Below are 26,409 nucleotides of genomic sequence, written 5' to 3' on the forward strand. Positions count from 1 at the left end.
ATGAGGATACCCATTTCCAAATACTTATTTTATTTGTGGTAGGAGCATTAGAAATGTACTCTCAGTTTATTTGAAATGTATAATACATTATTACTTACTATTTTCACCACACTATATCTCAAAGGAAAAAGAGCCCTATTCCTCCTGTCCCCTTGAGGCTTTGTATCGTTGACCATTATCTCTCCCCATTCTACCTCCCCTCCTGAGTCTCCGGGAACCTCCATTGTACACTCTGCTTTTGAAGTTTCATTGTTTCAGAGTCCATGTCTAAGTGAGGATATGTAGCACTTGTCTCTCTGTGCTTGGCTTACTTCACCTAGAATGTGTCCTCTGCTTCAATCCATGTTGTTGTAAATCACAAAATTTTTTCTTTTTGAAAGCTAAGTAGTATTTGTTTGTGTGTAGGTACCGTGGTTTCTTGGTTCATCTGTTAACGAACCTGGGTGGGTCCCTTAACTTAGCTATTGTGCCTAGTGCTGCAATGAGCATGGGGGTGCAGACATCTCTTTAGCATTACTAACTTCAAATCTGCTAGGTAAATACTGGGAAGTGAGACTGTTAGATCATGTGGTAATTCTACTTCTGGTTTAGTTTTTTTATTGTTTTGTTTTGTTTTTGGTAGTGGTGCTGGGGATTGAATCCATGTCCTTATGGTTGCCAAGCATGCCCTCTATTACTGGTCTACACCTCCAGCCCTATGTTTAGTTTGTTGAGGAACCTCCATACAGTTTTCCATAATAGCTGTGCTAATTTACATTCCCAGCAACAGTATACAAATTTCCTTTTTCTTCACACATCCTGTACTTTAATCTCTTGTTCAGATCTAGTCTATTCTAGTCCCTTCCTGCATCACCAGGATTGTGTAAATAAAGATGAAGATTTTAATTTATGTAGGAAAGATTGTAAGAGAAAGACCATATGCTAGTCTCAGGGCTCTTACTTTGCTCTGATGAGGTACACTTATCGCTAAGATTTATGAAACTAAAGCAAGAGAAGGTACCAAGAGTACTGACCAACCTTGGAATTTGGGTGTTGGGATGTAGTGGCCTGTAGTTTGTCAATACTGTGATCAGTACTGTATGATCGGCCAATTGGAGTTCCTGTCTGAGATTCTCTCTTGCCTGAAGTAGCTTACTTAGGGTATTTCTGGAGGAGGGAGACAGAGTTAAGTAGCCTTCTTTGTTTGTGGGCTTGACTATAAGGTATTTCTGAGAATCTATTAGAAAATATGACATAACCCTGTGGCAAAGCCTAAGTATGCTTTTCTCTTAAAATAATTGTTAAATCCGGGAAGACATGATTTCACTCACGAGGCTGTGGAAAAGCCATATGGATTTTTGGATTCTACTGAATTGGATTTTGTCTTAGTGTGGGTTTAAATGAAAGGTAAATGTATTCTTCTGGTGAGTGGAAATTGTCAGCCTAGAAGGTTGTAAATATGTATATTATTTTATTGAGGCATTGTGCATGCTATAAAATGCAGTAATCTCAAGTGATTAGAGGTTGTAGGTTTGTTTTTGTTGATTGTGGTACTGAGGCTTGAACCCAGGGAGCTCTGAGCTACACCCCTATCCCTTTTTACACTTTATTTTGAGACAAGGTCTTGAGCCTGTGATCCTTCTGCCTCAGCATCTCAGAGTGCTGAGATTACAGGTATGAACCACCATGCCCAGGTTGAAACTATTATTATTAATTCCATGTAACCAAGGAGGAAAGCAAGGCGTGAGAGACTATACCTTGGCCCAAGTCACATAGCTAGGATATATGTGTAGAATTAGAAATCCAAGTGTTTCTACTCCAGTGCTCCAGTTACTTTATTATGAAGGGAAGATGTTTTGGTCATTGGAGAAGTTTCCACTTATCTGAATGGCAGTTATGTGAAATTATCAACTAAGCTGGGAAGTTGACTGCACCATCCTTAGACCTTACCCTTCCTGTGCTGTTTGCCATCAGAAGGATGCCGTGGATCCTGAGTCCTAGGGTACGCCTGTGCTGCCCATGGTACCAGCACTTTCCAGTCTTTGGGTCAATCAGGATAACCGAACACATTCCTAGCACACGTGTTACCCAGAAGGTGGACCTATCACTTTTTTCTAGACAGGGTTGTTTCTGATCTACAAAATGAAGCAGTGAGCTGGGCACTCTCTACATTCTTTTTTGTCCTAACAATCTAACCCTGGCAGAAATGCACTTTTTCTGGGCAAAACACCCCGTTCTACTCCTGTTTTCTTTGTGTACTTAAATCTTAGCCTTGGAATTGCTCTTGCATCTGTGGTTTGCTTGATGGAAAAATCAATTCTGAATGATCAAAAGAGTTGCGTGTTAAGTGGGAGAGGCAGTGCCTCTAATAGCATAAACAACTGCCATCTTCAGCTTGAAAAAATGTCATAGCTGTACCAGTCTCATCTTAGGCTTTGAATGAAAGCCATGTTTTCAGTTCACAGCAAGACCTAGAAGAGCTATTTCTAGACTTCCTCTCTCCTTCTCCTGGATCATACTTGAGAGTGTTAATATAACTGGCCCAACTGGGCTCATGATGTCTAACCTCCTGTCACCAGGTGCAGATGAAGCGTGGGGTTTCCCCACTGGCACTGCCACGTTGCCATCCCTGTTCTGTTCTAAATTAGGGCACAGATTATGCATGCCCTCTCAGCTCTTATACCCCCTCAGCTGGAAATGGCACCACTCTGACCAGGTGTCTGCTCACAGGGACATTTCCTCAGAGCTGTGCCACACTCTTCCCTGGGAAAGTCTTCATGGCTGAACTTGAGCAGGAGCACTCGAAAGTTAGAAACGTGTTGCTGTCTTTAAATGGCGACCTGCTTTGATTTTTGACTGGATATGTGGTCCTGTTTTATCAGATTAATCTGGGAAAGGAATATTTTTGTAGTTGTTTTGTTTTGTTTTTTTAAACCATGAAGAACAAAAAAGGATTTAGCTCAGCAGGAAACATGATAATATAAAATTTTTACTGCATTATTATTCTAAAAGCTTCTAAAATTGTCATCTGCCTTTATCTTAACTGTGTATGTATGTACACAAATGTACTTGGCATGGTGTGACATAAAGGTCTCTGGAGTCAGATCTGTGAAAACATCTTTTCATTTCATCTCTTTGTGTGAGTGACTGGGGTCCCATGCTTAACTTTTCTAAAATTTAAGTTATCACACCAGGTTCACTAGACAAAATGATACAGAATTGACAAAATACCTGATATTCAATACAACTCAATGGTCGATATTTACTTAGCAATAAAGTCCCTCTTGCTCCAGAGGACAGAACAACAAATGTAAATCCAGCTTCCCTGATGCTCAGGTCTCCTTATCAGTGGCAAAGCTTCTATGGATCAAGTCCCATGAAGAGAGGGACCGTGATCAGCACTGGAAGGTGACCACTAGGAAAGGTTGGAAAAAGAGCAAGCCATTACCAACAGCCTCAGGGATGTTTGTTTTAATGATAGTATTTTCTGGAGTACACAAGGCACAGGGGATGGCATTCTGTCATGAAGGGTATAGCGGTGGATAGTAAAGTGTACTTTTTACCACCTAGAAGAGCATTGGGTATGGAGCAGATATTCAGATAATATTAGTGGAATGATTGAAGGAATGAACATGGAACATCAGTGAAACTATTTTGTCTGTCCCGTGATAGTGAGCAATAATCAGTGTTGTCAGTACATCAACTTTTTGTTTCCATGGTCACTGGCTTTACAGGAAGATGATCCATTTTGTCTCCAATTAAAAGTCAGAACAGGAGGAGAGAGAGAGAGAGAGAGAGAGAGAGAGAGAGAGAGAGAGAAATGACCACCACCAAAAAATTCAGCAAATCCAATTCCAAAGGTCTCTAGTCCATAGGTAGTAATAGGAACCACTCAGATAACAACAACAAAAACAACTTAAAATCAGAAGTGCTATATGATGGAAGTTGACTACACTACTCAAAGAAATAAGAAAGGTTCACTACACATTTATAAAGTTTTTTATGATATAGTTATGTCTTATTTTAAGCTGTCACCTGAGGAAACTGAGACATTTAACAAGGAAAGGATTGAAGTAAGCATTCAGGACTCAACCAGCTTTCCCAGCAATCATTTAAGCTTTATTCACTTTGTTTATTTTGATAAAATGTAGATGTTTAACCCTAACTCTTAATACAGTACAAGCCAGACATCATAGTTCAAGTACGTAGTCCTAACTAACTCTCTGAGAGGTTGAGGCTGGAGGATAGATAGCAAGTTTGTGCCTAGCCTGGGCAATTTAGTGACTTAGCAAGACCCCATCTCAAAATAAAAAATACAAACAGGGCTAGAGGTATAGGTCAGTGAGAAGGCTCTGGGTTCAATACTCAGTACCAAAAAAAAAATCTATTAATACAATATAGACTGTACCACAGCCAGTTTTTGAAATAAGACAAACTACTATATCCCAGTCTGGCTGTATGCCAACAGTGTGACCTCAGACAAGTCACTTTTTAACTCGCTTTTTCAGTTGTAAAGTCAGATAATAGTGAGGGACTTGAAAGGTTATTGAGTAGATTAGTTATAATGTAGTAGAAGCCAATAAGTGCTTCTTGACTATTCTAGCTTTTTAGACAAAGAAATCACTGGAATTAAGTAAAAACTTTTGTAGACTGGCATGATATGGGAGTGGGAAAATTGAAGAATGAGTCAGGATATGTTAAATTACATGTAAAATATCTGTTTCAAATTATGTAAAAGGTGTGTTTTTAATTTATGGGCTGAAGTTGTTTATAATGGTGTGAGTAAGTAAACAAATTTTGAACAAAGGATTTTCCAGTGATTAGGTGCTGGGTTTGAGCAGATCCTTACCTTAAATTGCTTGGTAGGCAAATGTTAGAAAAAAAGCTCAACAAATTTAGTGGAAGTATCAGGCAGCATTCCATCTACAAAGGAGAGGGAGCTCCATTGGAAATGACCAAACTGTTTTTATAAGATAGCTCGAGCAGGCACAAGGAAATAACATAGTGCACACAAAAAATGAGAATCCGTTACTTCACATTACTTTCCTTTCAGGGTTAAAGCAGAGAGAAATTCTTACTGTGCAGGCTGGAGTTAAATGTGCTTTTTTCTTGACTGTTTGCTGGGAATCTCCTATTTTGTTTTGTTTTTGAAAAACTGGCATGTTTGGGGATTTTCCTGGTTTTTAAAGTTTCAGTTTGACAGCATGGCATTTAGCATGAGTGAATCCACTTCGGTCTGGTCTTTTGGGATCCAGTAAGGGCCCGGTCTACATAAGGTTTCCAAATTTACATTCATTTAGCTTATATATCATGCTTTGAATAGAGGTTTGAATATATTTATAACCTCTGACCAAAATCCCATTACTGTAACAAAACTTGCTTTAGAAGGATCTGAGTTCCAAGAAAAGAAGAGTTGCTTTTATTTTCCTACTTCATAGGCAATTTTGCAAGCCTTTTAGTGCTTGGGTGGGGCCCCATCACACCCTCTACAAATCCCAGACCAAAAGTCTAAATTTGTCATCCTTGTGGGATGTAAAATGAAGCCATGTACAAAAAAAAAGAAAAAAAAAAAGAGTAAATGACTCACTCACATGTGATCTTCCAGGGCAATGAGAATTTGCCAAATAAGAATGTGCCCCGGAAAGCAAATCCCTTAGTGATAAAGACTGTTTTGAGATGTGTATCAGTCTCATGAACTTGAATGGATGCCCCCAAGTTAATTTTGGGTCTCAAGGACAGTGTCCATTTCTAGGGTGAATTCCCTGCAGTGTAACATCCAGTAATTGCAGGGAAATTGTATTCATGAGCACACCAAGAAAGACTTCAACCCTCAGGGACAGGTTTACACACACACATACACACACACACATGCACACAAGTGTGTGCGTGGCTTATTGATTTACATTAAGAATTAGATTGTTTCCTTTCCCCTAATAAGGGACAACAAAAAATATGAGCAAAGGAAAAAATGAAAACAAAGTCTTTGTAAATAGGGGAGGGTGGAGGGGGTGAAGGGAGGGTAGGCATTTAGGGAAAAAATGAGAACCAAGATCTGTCATGTAAAGCTACAAGATCCCAATGGTGAATGTACCTTAGACTTTAAAAGTAATAATAAATTCAATAAAAAAGAAAAAAATAGGTTGTTATGTATACAAAAATCATCAATAAAGTGTTTGTAGGTGGGGAGGGGAGGAGGGGTGAAGGGAGGGCAGAGGTAAGGGGGAAAAATGAGAATCAAGACTTGCCATGTAGAGGTACATGATCCCAACAATGAATGTAACTGTACTGTATCCCTAAAATGTACCAATAAACTCAATAAAATTTAAAAAAAAAATCATCACACTACAATACTTGTAGACAGACCACTTAAGAAGTCAAATTCTAGGACCGGGGATTTAGCTCAGCAGTTCGGTGGCCTGCCTTGCAAGCGCAAGGACCCGAGTTTAATCCCCAGTACCAAAAAAAAGAAGTCAAATTCTAGCTTAAAGTTCAGTTGGCAACTAGGGAATCAGGACAAAGAGTATCAGAGGGATAAAATTCATCTTCAAAGTGGAGACATGTCTTGCCCCAGGGCCACTGAATCTGTCCTCCTTAGGACAGTGCTGTGGTGAATATTTTAAAGCAAGTCTTTGTGCCAGGTTTTAAAATTGATTTACTGGGACATTTTAGGTATACCTTATTTTTTTGTTTTGTTTTGTTTTGGTTTTGGTATGGGGGAATTGAACTTAGGACCTTGCACTTTTGAGGCAGGCAGCAGCACCTCTGAGCTAAATCCCTGGCCCTTAGGTATACCTTATGACCACATTCATCATGGAGAATTTTGTACCGGTACATGCTATATCTTGGTTTTTATTTTATTTCCCATTCGCTTGCCCTTCTTTCACACCCACCCCACATACATAAGCTTTGTTTCTGTTTTTTCCTTCTTCAATTTTGTGTCAGTTTTGAGTGGAGCTTCTTTGTGTAGGGCTGGTGAACACAATTTTTGTTTCATTAGCAAGGCTGCCTAGGCCCAGGAGCCATTTGTTCTCATCGAGATGAGTTTGCATATCTTTGTTTTGCTGACTGCTGATTTTATTTTCTAATTCTTAGGGGAAAATCTGCTTTGCCTGCTTTCCAAAGTCTATATAAGAGAAAGCACCACACTGTTGCCTCTAAAGATGGCTTACTAAACTATACTTGAAATCAGAAGTCCTTGTTCCACATTCCCATGGTCATGCCTCAAAGGCATGAGCAACTATATATACTTGAATCAGCACCCGGCTCGATACTATGATCAATACACTGACAATGATACCGTGGGAGGATCTGTGGGATACTGCACAATTATTCTTCTAGACAACCACCTGGGAAACAATAGAGATGTATTCTCAACATACCTCATTTTTTCTTTATGAATTCACTGTAAATTATTTCTGAATTTATGTAATCTTGCCTGAAATAGGTTGCACTAATTTACAACATATTTTTCCCTGTGTAACTACTGTTGGCTTAGGTCACACATTTAACTTCTGGCTGTCTTTCAGTTATTCTAAAACTCTTATCTCCAGCCCTGGTTAATAGAGTTATGACATTGTTAGGAAATAGCAGTCCCACACCTAGGACCTTGCATTTGTGAGGCAGGCATGATGCCACTGAGCTAAATCCCTGGCCCACCCTGGGATTTTTAGCCAACACCCACCAAAACAAATGCACTACTTCCAATCTTCACCCTTCACCTTGAAAAAGTCCTAATGCTTTTAGGATCATTTGAACCACCCCTGAAATGTGAGCGCATGTGCATTCTGCAGAGGTAAAAACAGGTAGAATTGCTGGTTATTTTGCCTCCTCTGAGCAGCAAACTTTTAAAACCCCAATATAAAGTCTGAGTAGTTGTGAACCTGGTCACTATTGAGTTTATAGAACTGTAGGAAGGCCCTCAGCAAGAAGGAACAAAGGAATCAAAGAAGCAGAGAGGGCAGAAAGTTTTCTGCAGTGGCTCTGTAAAGACAAGGGCACTACAGGGCAGGTGGGGAAAGTGGGCGGCTTTTGTAGTAGAAGCTTCTGGAAGTGGGCCTTTCATCCCTGGGGGCTGGATGTTTTGTTTAGCTAAGGAGAGGCCTACAGTGATTCAGGAAAGCAGTTCTTTCCTTCCTGCTCTGTTCCTCTTCTCTGCTGAGTCATTTGGGCCTTACTAGAAGCCAGACACTGTGCTAGAAAGCAGTTATGTGGGTTAAATTCACATGTACAGTCTGATATCTGATGAGAAAGACTAGGAGTATCACATTCTGGCTTCATTTCTATAGTCCATTTAGAAATTCATTCGGTACTAGTAAAACATAAACATACAACAGCTGTCTATTATAAAACTTAAATAAACACATACCACCTGTCTCTATGTAAATAGATTTACACCATGTGCTGTCTGCATTTTAAAATAAACTGGCTAAAAGCACCTGGTTTTCAAGTATGATACTTTTTTTTTTCCGTTTTAGCAAAACATTTCTAACTCCTTGAGTAAATGTCTCTCAGTATTTCCAGAAGGTTTTGGTTAAGCAGACTTTCCACTTCTTGGTGGAGTCAGAGTGGAAATGTTTGTATTAAATTAAAGATTGTCCTTTTGGAAGAGATGCTCCCCTCCCCTGTTTCCTTGCTTGTCACTTATTCCAAGGTTATGTAGAAGCAAAGGGAGGGCTCTAGCTCACAAAAGCTGTGTCTGCCAGAGTTGGCAGCCAATCAGCAATTGAACTCACATATAAACTGCACTGAAGGAGGGGGATGACCAAGTGTCTCCATCATCCATGTGATGTAGAACAGGGACCGCCACACAAAGATGGGGTGGAGACCCATGAAAGAGAACTCTGCTCTTTATGGCTTTACTTGTATCAATATTGGTTTCATTCACCTTATTTTAAAATAACCATTCAAAAATGTTTAGTCTGCTAAGAGCAGTCCCTTGACTCTGTGCCTTTTCCTGTTCTCATGTGAATTAATGGCAGCATGTATCATAACCTGGCTAATGGTGTACTCAGCGGATGAATATCCCAGTTATAAAGCTGGTCCTACATGGCCTCCAAAGCAAAGCAGCTGCTTCATCTGCAGCGTTCCTAGAACAGCGCCCCCTCTTGGGATGAGCCAGCCTTACAGGTGGCTTTTATCCAGTCCAGTGGTGTTCCCTTAGAGACATCCTCTTGTGTGTTTGGATCATGTATACCTATCTGTGATAGTTTTATAGTGACCTCTGGAGTTCCATCAACACGTGTACGGTTATGTTCTTCTACTCTGCAGTGTTCAAAATCAAAGACACAGCCCCTAAATTAGTGGCTGTCTGAATCCATTTTGTGAAGGCTCCTCAGGAAGCTGATGACACCCATCCACAGATGGAACAGTTTCTTCACACTGCTCTCCCTAGTTTCAGTAGTTTCTTGCTTTTTCCCTCTTCCCACATGTACCACCTTCTTGGTGGCCAGAGTTCTTGGTTAGTTCTTAGTGGTACTTTGAATAGGCCTGGCGTACTTTTTACCTTGGGATGGCTCTGAGGTTAGTGACCAAAGCCCAGACTTACTGAAATCTGAGAGTTGTCTGGCATCAAGGCCCAACCCAGTGCTCTCCTTTAATTTCATTTTAGCTATTGCAGATAAAAATAAACAAGGGATTGAATGGTTCGCCTTTTCTTATTAGTTTGCGCTTCCTCAAATACCAGTGAACCAACTTCCCAGGAACTGAATTAGTTGCTAAATTCCAGCAGCAGCTTTGCCTTCAGTTGCTAAACTCAGCATTGTGCTCTTCCACACGGCTACCCAGTAATCAGAGCTTGCGCATCTCCCACCCTTTCAGCCTGTTCCTTCCCAAACCATGTTTCTGTGAGCTGTGGCCATTTAGCAAACCTGTGACACCAACTATATGGGAAAAAGAAACCGTGTTTCTCCCTGTAGTGGGCCTTCCAGACCCACAGATTCTACACCCATGGTATCAAGTAACTATAGATTGAAAAGATTTTTAACAAATCTTGTGTGTGTGCTGAATATGTATAGGCTTTTTCTTTATTTCCTAAACAATTCAATACAACAATATTTATATAACATTTGCATTGTGTTAGGTATTATAAGTAATCACAGATGCAACCACTGTGGACATCGATGTGGAGATATCTCAAAGAACTAGGCCTGGAGGTCCCATTTGACCCAGCTATCCATCTGCTGGGTATCTTCCCAAAAGAATCAAACTACGGTGATACATGTGCACCCATGTTCATAGCAGCACAGTTTGTGATAGCTAAAACTTGGAAGCAGCCCAATTGCCATCCACAGGAGTCTGGATAAAGAAAATGTGGTTTTTAATAAAATGGAGTACTACTCATAAAGAATGAGAAACTAGAGACACATATAGCTAAATGGATGCACACTGAGGTCATACTCTTAAGTGAAATAAATAGGACACGTGTAAACACCAAATAGTTTCTCTAGTAACTGAAAAGTGTAAACTGAAAGTGTAAACAAGGACTAAAAGGCATAATAGATAATGTGAAATAGGAAGAAAAGGATATGAAGGGGTAGGGGAAAACAAAGATGGGAATGGAATTAATATGAGAAAAAGAAAAAATGGAAACAAAGTCTTTGTGGGTAGGGAGGGGTGGAGGGGTTGAAGGGAGGGCAGGGGAATGGAGAAAAAATAGGAACCAAGATGGATTATATAAAGGTGCAAATTTCCAATGATGAATGTCATTACATTGTATACCTTAAATGTACCAATAAAATCAATTAATTAAAAAATAAGTAATCACAGGTAGTTTGAAGTACATGGAGGAAGTTTATAGACTGTAGGCATTTACTATACACTTTATAAAACAGGACATAACAGCCAGGGATTCTGATATCTGTGTCCTGCATATTGAGAGACAACTGTACTCTTAGCACTTTCTTTCTGACATTGTACGGAGGTGGAAATGTGTGATACATCGTAAAGGTCACAGCCATATAACAAAAAAGACAATTGACAAAAGAAAAGCATAGCAAGCCTGAGGTGAGGATAGGATGGAGCTAAAAGTTCCAACTCTTAATCACATAGTTGGTTCCACTGGCAATGAGTCCCCAATTTTGTAGCAATATAGGGGCCTTCCAAAAGTCACCCCATAAACACAAAATCAGATGTAGTTGTTTTGAACAAGAAAGACTGCTCTTTTCACCGGTAATGCTCTTATCATTTAGGAATTTCTAAGACTTTTAGGAGTTCTGTGCCAGCAACAGGGTAAAGAACAAATGTATATATTCCTTTTTGTAAGTTACAGTGTCGCATAGCCACACTCCCTTTTCATCTGATGCTGCTCTTGCCCTTGTTCAGGAGACTTTTGCTTCCCCTTTAAGCATAGTAAGCTTATTTCTGCATCAAGGCCTTTGCACTAATTGCTTCTTCTACCTGGAAGTTCTCCTTCAGAACTTTCACTGACTGGCCCCTTCAGGACTTCATTCAGTCCAGATGTTACCTCCTCAGAGAAGCCTTCGAGATCACCCTGTCCAGATCTGCTGCTTCCTGGCAGCCTGGTCATATCATTCCCCATATCAGGGATCAGATAATATTTCCTGTGGAGGGCAAGATATCTTCATGGTCCATATGGTCTGTCATAACTACTCACTTCTGCTTTTGCAGCATAAAAGCTGCCCAGACAATATATAGACAACTTTGGCTGTGTGCTAATAAACATGTATTTATGGAAACTCTTAAAAGAAAAAAATTACAATAAATCTAGTTTTTCCAATCAGGCAGCAGCCTGGTTCAAAAATGAGAGCCCGGATCTACACCATGGCTGGGTTTTATTTAGAGCCAGAGAAAATGAAGCGATATACAGAATACAGAAGTGAGGCATAGAGACAGTCTGATTGGTTACAGCTAGCTCTCATCTGTATTATTTGAAGATGGTGTGAAGAGCAATTGGCTGCTTTTGATTGGCTGAGACTCAGCCACTTGTTACGAGGGTAGGATATAAGGATACAGTCCATTTGTACATTCAGTTAGGTTATGGTTCACGATATGTAGAGAGATCTTTAAGCCAAACTTAAAAGGTAGGGAGGCAGCTTTATGACATATGTAGAAATACTGAAATTTCAATATGATAATTTTCACATATTGTGAAATATTCTTCTGGTGTTTATTTGTCAACTACTTGAAAATATGAAAACTGATTTTAACTTGTAGGTTACAGAAGCAGAATTCCACCCATGAGCTACTATAGTTTTTTGATCCCTGCTCTATGCCATTATCCTGTTATAGCTGCATCTTACTGGTGTCTGAGATTGTCTTATGTATTTATGTGTTTACTTTTTGTCTTTCTCTCCTACTAGACTGTGAGCTCCATAAAGGCAGGTTCTGTACCTTATTCACTGCATTATCTCTATCAACTAGAACAGTACCTGGATCACAGAGATGCCTTATGAATATCTGGTGACTGAATGAACACATTTATGTAGCCCACAAGTCACTACATCTAATAAAGACTTGCTCCCAAACCTCCCTGTGTGTCAGAGCCTCAGTTTCATAGCCTCTCAGGCCTTCCCTTCTCTCCGGCAGTTACTGTAGTCATCTCTCAAGCCTTCCTGAACTTTGGCCCTCACTCTGGTCCTGCTCACTCCAGTCTTCTCTATAGTGTGTTACCTTGCTAAAACATTTCTTTTATTATGCCATATCTGTGAAAATATCAAAAAATTCAACACTGCTTTTCCATTCCCTGCATTATAACGATAAATTCATTGGGTGTATAAAGCCCTTCCCGGTCAGTTCCCATGCTTTTCCAGCCTTATCTTTGGGCCTTGTCAGAGACGAACTCTGCTCCCACAGCCTCATCTCTTTATTAGGCCTGACCTCATCCCTGCTTCTTCCCACTTCTGACCTTTGCTCGGGCAGGTGGCTTTCCCCTGGGAAGAGAACGAGCTCCCTCGTAATTCAACGACAAGCTGCAGTGAACGTGGGGAAACCAGGAAGAAGGCAGCTGTGCCAGAGGAAAGCTGCAGGATAAGACGTGAACAGAACCAAACATGGCTCAAGTGCTAATGAATTGAATTAAGAATTATTGAAAAATACTCTTTGGTCAGGTTGTTCAGACCAGTGTTCTTCAAACTATTATGCAGACAAATAATTTAGGGAGTCTTGTTAAAATAAGGATTCCGGCAGAAGATCTGCAGGTGGGTCCTTGAGAGTCTGTAATTTCAACAAGCTCCTAGGATGCCCAAACTTCTGGTTCTAAGGGAACTCTTTTGGTATCAAGAATCTCACTAAATGCTTAGAAAAGGTACCTTGTCCGTGTGGCTTAGATATGGGAGTAGGAGGCCATAGGCCAACCCCCTAGAGGCCTGCCTATCTATCAAGAGAACCCCACAAAACAGTCCCAGACTACAGTGAAGACATTTCTTGCATTCTGAATAACTTAAAAAATGTATTAAAGGTTCTGTATTTTTTGATGAAGGAGGGGCCGCTGGAAACTGAGGACAGAGTTGAGTGAGTGAAACTAAAAGGGAAGAAGCATCTTTAATCCTGAGTTGAGGGCAGTGAAAACAGCCTTTGTGAAATGAACAGATTTCCACATTGACTGTGCTGCTTGCACACGCGTGCACACACACACACACACACACACACACACGCACACAGTTTGTAGCCTGGGGCGCTGTACTTTCCCCTGATGCACACAGATCGTCTCCTCTGTAGAAGAGAGGGGACACCTCTTCTGATCCAGCAAAGCACATAGCTCAGAATCTTTGGCCCAAGTACCAGTAAGGGTGCTTCACCCTGACGAAACTGGAATTGTTTCTGTAGTGTGTGTCTCCAAACAGAAGAGCAAGTAGGAACCGGTTCGCTGGCATAATAAACACAGCCGTTCTGACAGTTTTTTTTAATGGTTAGTCCAGCTCTTGTATCTTTGGCTAGTCCATAGCTAACCTTTTGATGAAGTTACGTGTAATTTTTCCCTTGGCTTGACCTCATGAAATGAAAAGATGTCCTGACTAGTTCTTTCAATGCCACTTCCCTTATCATGGACGTTTCCCTCTGCTTTTTTCGCACAGGAACTCCTGCTGAGCGATTGAACTCTGATCTTGACATAGAAACATGGCCATGGTAAGTACTTTATCAGAGTACCTCGCCCCACCTGGGCCAGCTGCAGATAGTTACAGAATGTGTACTCAGGGATTGTTGGATGAAAATCATTTGCTCAACAGAGGAGCGGGAGAAGGACATAAAAGGCTGTTTCTTTTTTCCATTTCTATATCTTTCAGGAGTGGTAAGTAACTTGACTCAAAATGAATTCAAAGCCAGAATCCTTTGAATCCTTTTAACATCATGAGAAGACAGAAACAAGTCATACTTTTATATCTGTAGAGCACTGCGTATTCATTTTAGAACACTTAGGCAAGTAAAAAGGAAAAATTAAAAATCCTGCAGGTTCTGCCATCAGAGACTGTCGACATTTTGTTTCTTCCCCGTCACTTCTCGCTCATGGACAGCGCTGTTTCTTGGCAACACATGAAGCTCATCACCTTCTACCCCTCCTGCTTCCCACTGTGCCCAACTCCTCAGGACACAGTTATCTGAGCTTCGTCACAGCCGTGGAATTAGATCCCTTGAAGTTTGTGAAGTTTATCAGAAGGCTGGAAGCTGAGCCCCCTGGCTGCAAGATGTCTGTGCCTAAGGCTGGCCATGTGCTCTCCTCCCACCCAAAGAAGGTTCTGAAGAGGCGGGCAATTTGGATCCCTGGTCTTCTGGGAGGGAATAATAGAAGTAGCACCTTATACCTGGGGAGGAACTGGAGATCCCCCCAGCTCTAGATGCTTTCCTTTCAGAAAATAGGTTTGTAAACTATTCCTGACACACAGTAAGTTATGTACTCTTGAAAATCCATTTTGACATTAGAGATTTTAGGATTTTCTTTCTGACGCCTGATAGTCAAAGAGTTATTCATGTCTGTCCAAGTCTATTATGCTTTAATTTGAAATTCATTTCATGGGGAACATTATTCAGAAATGTTTGTAGTAGCCTTACTTTGTACCAGATGTGGCAGTAGACTCTGGGGACTTAAAATGAGTGGGGCACTCTTTCTGTCTTCTGTGTGTGATGTCTGGAACCAAGTGACCCGTGAGTGTGCTTATAGAATTACCTCAGTTGCTCTCATCTTTCCTCCCAGAGCCTGTTTTCCCATCGTGACTGTCATTTTACTGGATAGAAAAAGGACACTTTAAAGAAAACCATGTGATACAATTACAATATTGAAATTCACAGCTATTTTCCATCATTTTATTTTAGACCCTACTCATATAGAAAATGTAAATAGTAGTAATAAAAGCATAAATCATATTATGTATTCTGCTCCTCTCTCCCCAGTTAGTATAGGGAAATGCTTAGAATAAAGTGATAAATTTTAAATGAAGTAGGATACTAAAGTTACATATTAGCCAGATGTGGTGGCACACACTTGTAATCCCAGCTACTCTAGAGGCTACCCGCAGGAGGATCTCAAGTTCAAGACCAGCCTTGGCAAGTTAGCAAGACTCTGCCTCAAAATTTAAAAATAAAAAGGGATGGGGATATAGCTCAATGGTGAAGCACTTGCCTAGCATGTGTAAGACCCTGAGTTCAATACCATGTAGTGCCAAAAAAAAGAAATTATTTATTCAATTTATGCTAATTTGTGTTTGTGTAACATTTTATATATTAAAATTATTTAATATTATGCTTATACTATACTTTATAGCATATTAAAATTATTTAATCTAGTATATTAAAATTATTTACTCAAAATATTTTAATTTTTAAGATTCTGCTTTAAATTTTCCAAATTCTCTACAGTGACCATAGTTTGTTTACTTGTTTTTGTGATACTCAGGTTTGAGCCCAGGGCCTTGCACATGCTAGGCAATGGCTCTAGCACTAAGTTACACACCCAGCTCTTGTAAAATTTTATTTTCAGATAAGGTCTCACTAAATTGCCTAGTCTGCTCTCAGACTTTCTGCCTCCCCAGTAAGTCCCTGGGATACAGTATTGTGCCACTTTTCACAGCAACAATGACGATATGTTTTGTTGTTGTTGTTGTTTTTGTTTTTTGGTACCAGGGATTGAACTCAGGTCCTTGCGCTTGCAAGCCATGCCATCGAACCGCTGAGCTAAATCCCCAGCTATGATATATTTTAAAAGTCATTATATTCAAGTCTTTAAAAATTTTTTAATGGAGGTATAAATTGCAGGCAATGAAATGCACAGCCTTTAAGGTTATTAGTAGAGTTTTGACAGGTGAATGTATACATGCAACTGACTCCTCCATCAGAATAGCATGTTTTATTCGTGCAGGAAGCTCCCAGATGCTCTTTCCAGGCCCGGCAGCACTCTGTTCTCACTACAGCTCTGAAACACCACAACTGTCTTCCTTGTCACCTCTACAGATTAGCTTTGCCTGTTCTAAAAACATCCTCTACGTAGAATGAGAAAGTGTGGACCCTTTTGTGTCTGACCTCATTCTCTGAGCATTATGTGTGTTGCAGTTCCTCCATGTTGCTGTATGGATCTGGGGTTTGTTCCTCCATTCCTTTTTGGGGCTCATTAATATTCTGCTATATAAAATTCTAGTATTTCTGAAGCTTATCATCTTCCTGATTACTATAATAGCGATAACATCTCTTCAGTCCTGATACAGCATCTACTTCAGGTCGTTCACTTTTGTCATTCTTTCCTCCGTGTTCTTTGTTTCCTTTGCCTGATACCATGATGAGCCTCCTGGGCTGGTGGAACCCTCCCTTCCCTAAGCAGATAATGGTACATTATGCCCCCAAATTTAATCAATACAGATATTTACAGGGCTAACAATGAACAAATTTCTTGAGCTTTTTCCTGGAATAAAAGAGTCATTTAGAATGCTGAGCCACATCCCACTATCGATTCATCTTGTTAGATATTAATTTTAATCTCCTAATGGTGTCCTTCAGCAATCCAGTGTGCTATGAAGTTTAACACGGTATTTGAATACCATCCAAACATTTTTCGATACTTGAATTCCAAAAGAACCCTGTGAAATGTTTTACTCAGGGAAGTTTTTCAGGGCTGGGGGTGTAGCTCCATGGTAGTGTTTACTTACCACACATGAGGGCCTGGGTTTGAGCAACTGTGTTCCCCTTCAAAAAAAAAAAACTAAGTTAGGCCATGTTGGAATTTTGACAGCAAATCACCAATCTGATGATAAATAGTAGAAGAAAAGAGGTAAGTTAACCGTACAGCTGCTATAACAAAGTGCCACAAACTGGGAAGCTTAAATAATAGAAATTTATTATACCACGTTTGCAAGGCTTAAACTCCACGTCAAGGAGTCAGCATGGCTCATGCTCTCTCTCTGAAACTTTGCATGCTTTGCATAGGTGTTCCTTGCTTGCTGCTGTGTAACTCCAGTCTCTGCCTTTGTCATCTTACAGTATTTGTTTTGTGTGTCTCTGTCTTCACATAGCCTTGGATTAGGGCCCACTCTACTCCAGGATGACCTCATCTTAACCACTAACACTTGCAGTGACCCTGTTTCCAAATAAGTATCTTCCAAAGTACTGAGGGTTAGGACTTCAACGTGTCTATTTTGAGGTATATATTTAACTGATAACAGTGCCCAAGGAAGTTAATGTCACAGATCTCCATTTTCCTCTCTCAAGGATGGAGATGGTGATGCCTGAGAGCTGGATACTGACCACATCTAGAATGTGAAAGCCTGGCATTTCAGCAGAGATGCCCCCTCCTCTGTGACACCTGAGGACTTGAATGGGCTGATGTGGTCACTGGGGGTCTCAGAGGTGCAGGCCAGTGTGGTCCAGCTCAGAGAACTCAAATCTGGTTTGCCATAAAAAGCCTGTATTCCTTTAGATGTGCAAACTATATCCTTGGGCCAAATTAAATTGCCAGAAATCTTTAGCTCTAGTTTACACTGCTTTGCCACTTTGTACAAATGCTCTATCTAGTTTCTGCTTTGGCATCACCCCATAGGCTTGCATTGAAGAGAATTATCAGAAACACATAAAAGACTCTCGTTATGTCTTATGGTAATGTGGTTGAAGTCATATTTAAATAACGATGATGATGGTGGTGTTGGTAGCAATCCAGGTTGAGTTTTTGTTTTAGTATTTACTTTTTTCTAGATTCTGTGTCAGTACTTTTCCATATTATCCTGTTTCGTTGTTGCAACAATCCTGTAAGTTGTTATAATTATAATTATTCCCTATATGCAGGTTGGAAAGATCAAACTTCCCCTAGGCCATGCAACTAGAAAAGTTTGAAGATTGGCTACAAACCCAGATCTATCCCACTACGGCTATGCTTCTGTCCCCCAAAGAAGTGATAGGGACTTCAACTCACCCTGGGAAGGCTCTTTTTTGTGTGTAATACTGGAAATTGAACCCAGAGGCTTTGCTGAGCTACAACCTCAGTCCCTTTTTTATTTTTTATTTTGAGACAGGGTCTCTCTCTAAGTTGCCCGTGCAGGGCTTGAACTTGCAATCTTCCAATGCCTCAGCCTCCCAGAAGGCTGGGACTATAGGTGTGTGCTGCCGTGCCTACCTTCAATCAGTTTCCTGACATATCATCACAGAAAAGCATTTCAGGACACATCCATGAGAGTCATGGGAAGATTTATTAGGCAGAATCAAAAAAGTACGCACTCAGAGAGAAAGAGCATAGGTACTTGATGAGTGAGGCCCACTATGGTCTGGGGTTAGGTGTATTTATATGGTCTTAGGTATCTTTGAAATGGATGATCTAGGATGCTTGTTATTTATTTTTAGGTACTTATTATTAACTTAGTGTCTGTTCTTTTAAGGTTAGCTTGCCCTTTAGTGGATTACAGCAAAAACTATCAACTAGGTTACATACACAGTTGGTATATGTTTGAAATTTAGACATGCAATGCCCAGTTAATAGTATTGTTTCTTTAGGAGTGGAAGTTTTTGGAATTTATGTATTTATAGTATTAGGAGGAAAACACAGGTCAAGTTTATACACTTATAGTATCTTTAAGAGTCTTAGGAATTTAGGAGTGAGGGGCTGGGAGAAAGACAGTCCTAGAGGTAGAAAGACCTTGTAACTTTGGATAACTTTGATCTTGTCTTAAAGTTGCATTTTTCTGCATCTTCCTCAAAATTAGAATTGCACCATCTCCTTTCTATCCTCTTTATTTCTTCTGTTTTGCCCCCTTGCTCCGTGCTGAGCTTCTCAGGGGCAGATGCTGACCACTCCCTCCATCCCTGGGTTTCCTTTTGTCCCCAGGGCTGATCCTTTCTGGTCATCCTTGATGGGTCCCTCCATCTGCGCTGGACTGTGAAGTGACACAGGCTTGTCTCAGGGCCTCTGACCTCCTCATCCTTCACTTTCTCCCCCTGCCCCCATCATCTTATCAAATGCCATCAAAATGCTGATGTATCCTAAATGCATAATCTCAGACAGAGGTGGGGAACCTATGGCACGTGTGTAATTGTGTCTTTCTTTTAAGACAAAAGATGTTAATGTGGAGTTGTTTTTTCTAAACTAACACCTCAGTATTCAGGTTTAATTTCAGTGTTGGCACTCTGGGCTAAGTATCTGGGTTTTGGGTTGCAGTTTGGTATTCAGTCTATAAAAAGGTTTGCCGTCACGGCTTTAGACTTTTCTTCTGTGCTTACCTGGTATGACCAACTGTCCTTTTAACCGTTGTTTAGTGACCATCCCCTTTGAAAATAGAACTTTTAAATCCTCCCTTCCGGCCCCTGCCACCCCCAATCTGGAAGTCCCCCTCCAGTTCTCCCCATCTGGATGAACAATAGCACTCTCTACCCAGCTGCTCAGAGAAAACAATTCAGAGTTAAACGTGATCCTCTTTCCTCACTTCCCATACCAGTCCATCAGCAAGTCATGTCGCCTTGGCTTCAAAACATGTACTGCTGAATCTGCCTGTTTATTCCGCCTCGGCTGTTTCACCCTCCTCTAGTAACTTCCCACTCCCGTCTTGGCTCAGACTCCTGCTGGTCTCTGCATCTCCCTACAGCAGCTGGAGCCATCTTTTTAATATGTAAATGAGATTCCAGGGTCCCGTCTCCTGGCTTTAATTTGTCAGTGGCCTCTTCTTGCACTTAAAATAAAATACAGATGCCTTGCTCAGCATAGAAGGGCTACCTTGCCCAAGCCCCAGCCTATTTCTTTCATTTTCTTTCCTTCTTTTATCCTTAATTTTTCTTGTGGAAAGGTTTGAATGCATACAAAAATAAACAGAATATTGTAAGGACTCCTTTGTGTACGTACCTATCAATGATTATTAACTCAGTCAATTTTATTTCTTCTTTGTCTTCGTCTTTGTCTCCGCCTCTGTCTCCTCCTCTCCCCCACCCCTTTTCCTTCTCCTTCTTCAGCAGTTTTGGGGGTTGAGCCCTGGGCCTTTACACTGAGTACATCCCCAGCCTTTTCTTATTTTATTTTTTACTTTGACCCAGAGTTTTGTCAAGTCTCTGAGTTGGCCAGGTTGGCTTGAATCTGTGATCTTCCTGCTTCAGTAACCTAGAGTGTTGGGATTATAGGCATGTGCCATCATGCCTGGTTTATTTCCTCTTTATTTTTAATCTTCACACCTGTGATGTGAAGCAGATTCCAGCTCGCTTATCTTTTCATCTTTCCCTCCAAGCTGCTTCATGTGATTTATCTCTCAGCCTAAATGTCACTCCCTAAAGCAGCCCTTGCCAAGACACAGCTTTGTAATATTTCTCACCATATAGGATATTTATTTGTTGGCTTGTTTACTGCCCGCCTCCTCTCAGATACAGCATCAGCTCCATGGGGTGAGAGCCTTGTCCCTCAGTCACTTTAATATCCCTGGTACCTGATGTAGCGTCTAGTCCATGGTGGGTGCTTAACCAGTGTTTGCTGAATGGAATGCCTCCATGTTGGTGAGGTGCTGCCTCTCAGTCACATCACACTCTGTGTACTTAGGCTACCAAAGGAGGAACCATCAAAGCTGCTGCAGGATTCAGTGCCACCGAGGATGCCCAGACTCTGCGGAAGGCCATGAAAGGACTTGGTAAGTCCCACCGGAGGTGAATTCTCCTTTGTGTATTGTACACCTCAGAAAGGAGGAATGTGTACTACGGATCAGGAATAAATCTCCTTTAAGAAAACACAGTAGGGGGCTGGGGATTTAGCTTGGTGGTTCCGCTGCTTGCCTCAAAAGCACAAGGACCTGAGTTCAATCCCCAGTACCAAAAAAAAAGAAAACACAATGGGAACAAGTTGGCCTTTCAAGACAAATTGCACAGGAGGGTGTATTAGTCGGCTTTCCATTGCTGTAACAAGAATACTTGAGATAATCAGTTTAAAAAAGGAAAAGCCTTGTAGTTTGGGTTGTTTCACTCCATGGTCAGTTGGCCGATTGCTTGTGGGCCGGTAGCAAGGTAGCACATCACAGTGGAGTTTAGAGTTGAAGAAGCTGATTCACATTATGGCCAGGAATGAAAAAGAGAGGAAGAGGAGAGGCTGTGGTCCCAAGATCCCCTTCAAGCGCACACTTCCTCCCACTAGGCCCTGACTCTTAAAGGTTCACCACTTTCCATTAGCATCAAACTGGAGACCAACCCTGTAACAGATGGGCTCTTGGAGGACATTTTGATCTAAAGTATAGCAGAGAGCATTAACAATTCTTCACTTTAATACAGACTTTTAAATGTAATCGCACTCATTATGAATTTCACCAACTGTTTAAATCTGCTTTCAATTATAACATTATGAGTCTGCACAAAACTTCAGAATTATATTTGTTTTCCAATTAGTTTTGGTATGTGTATAGTGCTATGAGATTTACAAAGCAACTCCACAAACATTATCTCATCAGATACATACATGCAGCAAATCTGTGGTTTAGTGAAAGAAGCTATTACTTATTGTTATTTTAGCCCCATGTTACAGATGTGAAACTGAGACCCAGAGAAGCCCAAGAAACTCACCAAGTCATGTAGTAAGTGGCTCTGAGTCTCAGCTCACTCTTGGCAGTTCCAGGTCTGCAGCTCAGACCTGCCAGGTCCAAGTGAGTGTCCTTCCCCTTGAGTCCCGCCACATGGGGCTGCACTGAGATACAGCTGCAGTAACCCAGACATGCAGTGTGAGGAACCTTATGTGAGACGGCTCCTGCAAATTCCAGGCCACTGCCTTCAGTTAGCCTCTGGGAGCCAAAGGTCTCCTGCTGGGTTGGCAGAGTCACTGAGGGTGTGCAGCAGGCTACCTTGGCCTAGTCCCTGCCTCCAGCGCCTTGCCTGGGTGGACTTCTGCCAGACATTTTTGCATGAAAACATTTGACCATGAGACTTTATGTCTCAATCTTTCTATCCGAAAGGAGTTCATTTAACTTAGCCTCACTGCTATGAATAGTAACAACAGACAATAACAGTACATGTTCATTAAGCTCCACTATTGTGTCAGGCATAGATGCTTTACAAGGATTATTTGTTTTTAATTTTGACAACAGCTTGCTTTACTGATTAGAGGCGGAGGTTAGGAAGGTTGGCTAACTTGCCCATGGTCTTAGAACTAGTAAGTGAGAGTCAGGATTCCAGGCAATTACAGGTAGGTGACGTCAGGCAAAGTGACTTCACAAGCTGACATCTAAGCCACATCTGACCCCCTCTGAGCAGAACATTGTCCTGATTATGTATTCTTCTCATTTTCTCTCTTTCGTAAATAAAATGGAAAGTGTACTGGGCTTTGTTGTTGTTGTTGTTGTTGTTGTTGTTGTTGTTGTTTAGATTTATCCTAATTCTTTGGTATAGAGCAAAAACACTGTGATTCAGAATGTGGACCACATATATTCAGAATTCTCAAAACAAGAGTCAGGCGGTATTTGTCACAACCAACCCTTTTTCAGTGCCTGCTACATGAGGGTCAATGGGAAGTGAACTGTTAGAAGAGGCAGGTGACAGCCCTGGTCCTGGGGCTGAGGATGTAGCTCGATGGTAGAGTGCTTGACTAACGTTCAGGGCCCTAGGTTCAATTCCCAACATTGCCTAACTACATACGTACATACCCACACACATACTTTCTAATGCCTGGTCCTGGTGGTCAAGTAATCCAGGAATGCTGTGACACCTGTGATATGCTAATGATAAGAGGGGCACAGATAAGATCCTAGAGGGCAGTGGTGGTGAGCCTGTGGCACACATGCTGCGGCAGGCTATTTGTAACATTGGAAGCTCCCTAAGGTTCACCATCACGGCTTAGGGGTTGAAGGAGGGGAGACAACATTTCATTTGGGAGCTTCAGGCAAAACTCGGAGGATGGAGAATTGGAGATGGGCCTCAGGCAATGAGATGAGTGGAGAATGTGTTTCCGGTGAATGGAGCTGAGGCACAGGAGAGATGCAGGAACTGTGTGGAAAGTGGCTTGCAGCAGCAGCAGAAAAGAGTAGCTGATTGGGAGCTTTAAGAGATGGAAGGTACCAAAGAGAGGTCCTGGGGGTGCTACTGAGAGAACCACCTGGACGATCACATATCGGGTGGGGAGGATGCACAGGCACTGTCCAGGCAGTGACAAGTGTCAAAATCGTGATGCTGAATGGAGGTGGGGAGGAAGACCTCTCAGTCAGTGGACTGCCAATGAGGGAGATCAGAGACTGGAGAGCTGTACCAGTAGGTAAAGAGCCAAGTTTAAGAATTTGGCTGCTTGGTATCATTTTACATGGATATTTACATGGCAAATGGGAGACTATAGAGAGGTTCCAGCGCCAGACTACAGCCCTGTGAGAAATCCAGCAGCCCACGGGGAGCCATGGTGTATTTCTGACCAGATGAGAGATATGATAAGAACTTTTCCTTTTACTTATTTGTTTATCTATTTGTTTATTTTGTGCTACTGGCAGTTGGGCCCAGGGCCTTCACAATAAGCTAGATCACTAACTTTTTTGTTTTTTTGTTTGTGTGTATGTGTTTTAATCCTGAGACAGGGCCTTCCTAAGTCACTAAGTTGCTCCTTTGGGCTCTCATTTGCAGCCCCCCTGCCTCAGCTTCCCAGAGTTCTGGGATTACAGGCATCTGCCACCATGCTCAGGGAGCTTTTCTTTTTAGGTATGTGAATGTTGCAAGACTCTGGCAAAGTCAATTAGGAAGGGAAACTATTAGTGCAGAGTTTTATAGTTTACCAAGAAGAAATCCTGCAGTTCTCTATTGGAGTGGTAATACTGGGAGTTAAAAAGAGAGGATGCATGCAAAAAGGCTGCAGAGCAAGGTTTTGCATGATTTGGCAGGAAATTTGAATGTGGAGGGAGAGCATAAAAACAATCAATGCTATCCTGAGGGATCAAACTTGGCAGCTGGAGGAAGAGTAGTGCTTTCATAGAAACAGAAGGCAAGCAAAAGGCAATGAACCTCCTCACCTGGGAGTTCTGAAGGAGCAAGGGACTATTGTCCTTTCCTTTCCTTTTTTTTTTTTTCCTCTTCCCTTCCTTTTTCTAGTACTAGGGTGTGAACCCAGGACCTTCACAATGAACAACATCTCCAGACCTTGTTTATTTTGTATTTTAAGACAGGGTCTCACTAAGTTGCCCAAGCTGCATTCGAACTTGTGGCCCTCGTGCTTCATCCTCCCAGATTGCTGGGATTATAGGCATGTGGATAGGCATGTACTGCCATGCCTGGCTCTCTGATTTTTTTTTCCCTACAATATGTAAAGTTTTATAGCCTCCTCCCACACTTTACACTTTACTAGATCTCTAATCTTGCAAAAAAACATTATGATGAATGCATATTTTTAAAATTTCTGAGTATTTTAGTAGAATCCCTCCTGTAACACATCACAACTTTTCATACAGCATAAAAAATGAGAAAACAGAAAATTCACCAAATGTACTTGAATATCCAGCTGCTAAAGAGATGAGGGACAAATTAGAAAAGCCAGTGAAAACTCCCCTTGTAAAAGGTGCGGCAAGCAACAGGCAAGCAAAATTTGGGACATTTCCAACTTATAACCCTGACTTAAGGTTTTGATAGTGTAAAAAGGGAAATGGGAAAAATAGTTTGAAAATGGAAATTATGGGGAAGATAGCTTGAAAATCAGAAACACAATTAGAATTTTAAAGTATACTTAAAACACTGAGCAGCCAGTTTAAATTCTACAAAATGCTAAATCAGTGAATTAGAGGACAATTTGGAGTTGCTTCAAAACTTAAAGAATATAATAAAGAGGGAAAAGGTAACTGTGCAGAAGGTACAAGATACAGAGGATATGAAAAGAATTCCAGAAGAGAGGAAAAAGAACTATCCCAGCCAACATTTATTGAATGTTAAGTAAGTGCTGGGCTTTGGGCTAAGTAATTCTTTAACTATTTTGTCTACCACTTGCAACATCCCAGTGAGGGTGAGTACTATGATCATTCACAATTTATAGATAAGAAAACCGATGCTTAGAGAAATTAATTATTTTACTATCTAAAGGGGAAGCTAAGATTCAAATTATTTTCCAATAAAATAAACATATCCTCCTTTCTTAGCAAGCTTTCAGCATTGGGTTAACGCAGTTGTGCACTGAGAACACACTTTCCCACTCCTCTCTCAAAGCAAAGTTACTCATTTTCTCTACCATACCCCCAGGTACTGATGAAGATGCCATCATCAATGTCCTGGCCTATCGCAACACCGCCCAGCGCCAGGAAATCAGGACGGCCTACAAGACCACCATCGGCAGGGTAGGTACAGCATCACCTGCTCAGTGCAGGTGACAGGGACTTGTCAGGCACCAGGCAAGTAGCGCCTCCCTTAGAACAAGATGCCTATGGTGGTCCTGTGTTTTAAAAGATGTATCTTTTGTCTTGTTTCTGATTGTTTTAATTTATTTATCTGCATTAAAAAAAAAAACTGGTAAGGGAGGGCAGGGACAAAGGGAAAAAATGAGAACCCAGACCGGTCATGTAAAGGTACAAGATCCCAATAATGAATGTAACTGTGCTGTATACCTAAAATGTACCAATAAACTCAATGAGAAAAAAAAAAAAACTGTTGACAAAGATTAATGGGCAATAATCTTGAATCAGTGGGGAAAAAGAGGCAACACCACTGAAACAGGTTTTTTTTCCCAACTGATCAAAACCTCTTAAGTGGTGTCACTGAAAACCAACTGCTTCTTGCTTTTCTAAACATATAGTGACATAATGAAAAATACTCAATCACTTCTGTTCCTACCTGAATATATAAAAATTGAAATACCAATTAAAGACCAGGCATGGTGGTGCACGTGCGTAATCCCAGCACTCAGGAGGCTGAGGCAGGAGGATCACTGTGAGATTGAGGCCAGCCTGGGCTACACAGTGAGTTCAAGGCCAGAATGAAGTACATAGCAACATCCTATCTCAAAAAAAAGGAACAATTAAAAACTAATATTTCTCTCTTTAAATGTGTCTTATTGATACAATTTCAATATTCTCATTTAATAGTGACATGGTTTATGAG

The 26,409-nt window shown here is 41.1% G+C and overlaps 1 protein-coding gene across 2 annotated transcripts in view; it reads left to right on the forward strand.

The window, feature by feature from the left end:
• Anxa4 (annexin A4) overlaps positions 1 to 26,409 on the forward strand; it is a 129,654-nt gene that overhangs the window by 82,460 nt on the left and 20,785 nt on the right. For both annotated transcript variants that reach the window (XM_010609671.3, XM_010609670.3), the window contains exons 2-4: positions 14,010 to 14,061; positions 20,918 to 21,005; positions 25,555 to 25,649. In XM_010609671.3, the coding sequence (XP_010607973.1) occupies positions 14,053 to 14,061; positions 20,918 to 21,005; positions 25,555 to 25,649 (192 nt within the window). In that variant the 5' untranslated portion in view covers positions 14,010 to 14,052. The remainder of the gene's footprint in view (positions 1 to 14,009; positions 14,062 to 20,917; positions 21,006 to 25,554; positions 25,650 to 26,409) is intronic.

The sequence above is a fragment of the Fukomys damarensis genome, unplaced genomic scaffold (genome assembly GCF_012274545.1).
Source record: "Fukomys damarensis isolate Sample0158 unplaced genomic scaffold, DMR_v1.0_HiC HiC_scaffold_2, whole genome shotgun sequence".
NCBI lineage: Eukaryota > Metazoa > Chordata > Mammalia > Rodentia > Bathyergidae > Fukomys > Fukomys damarensis.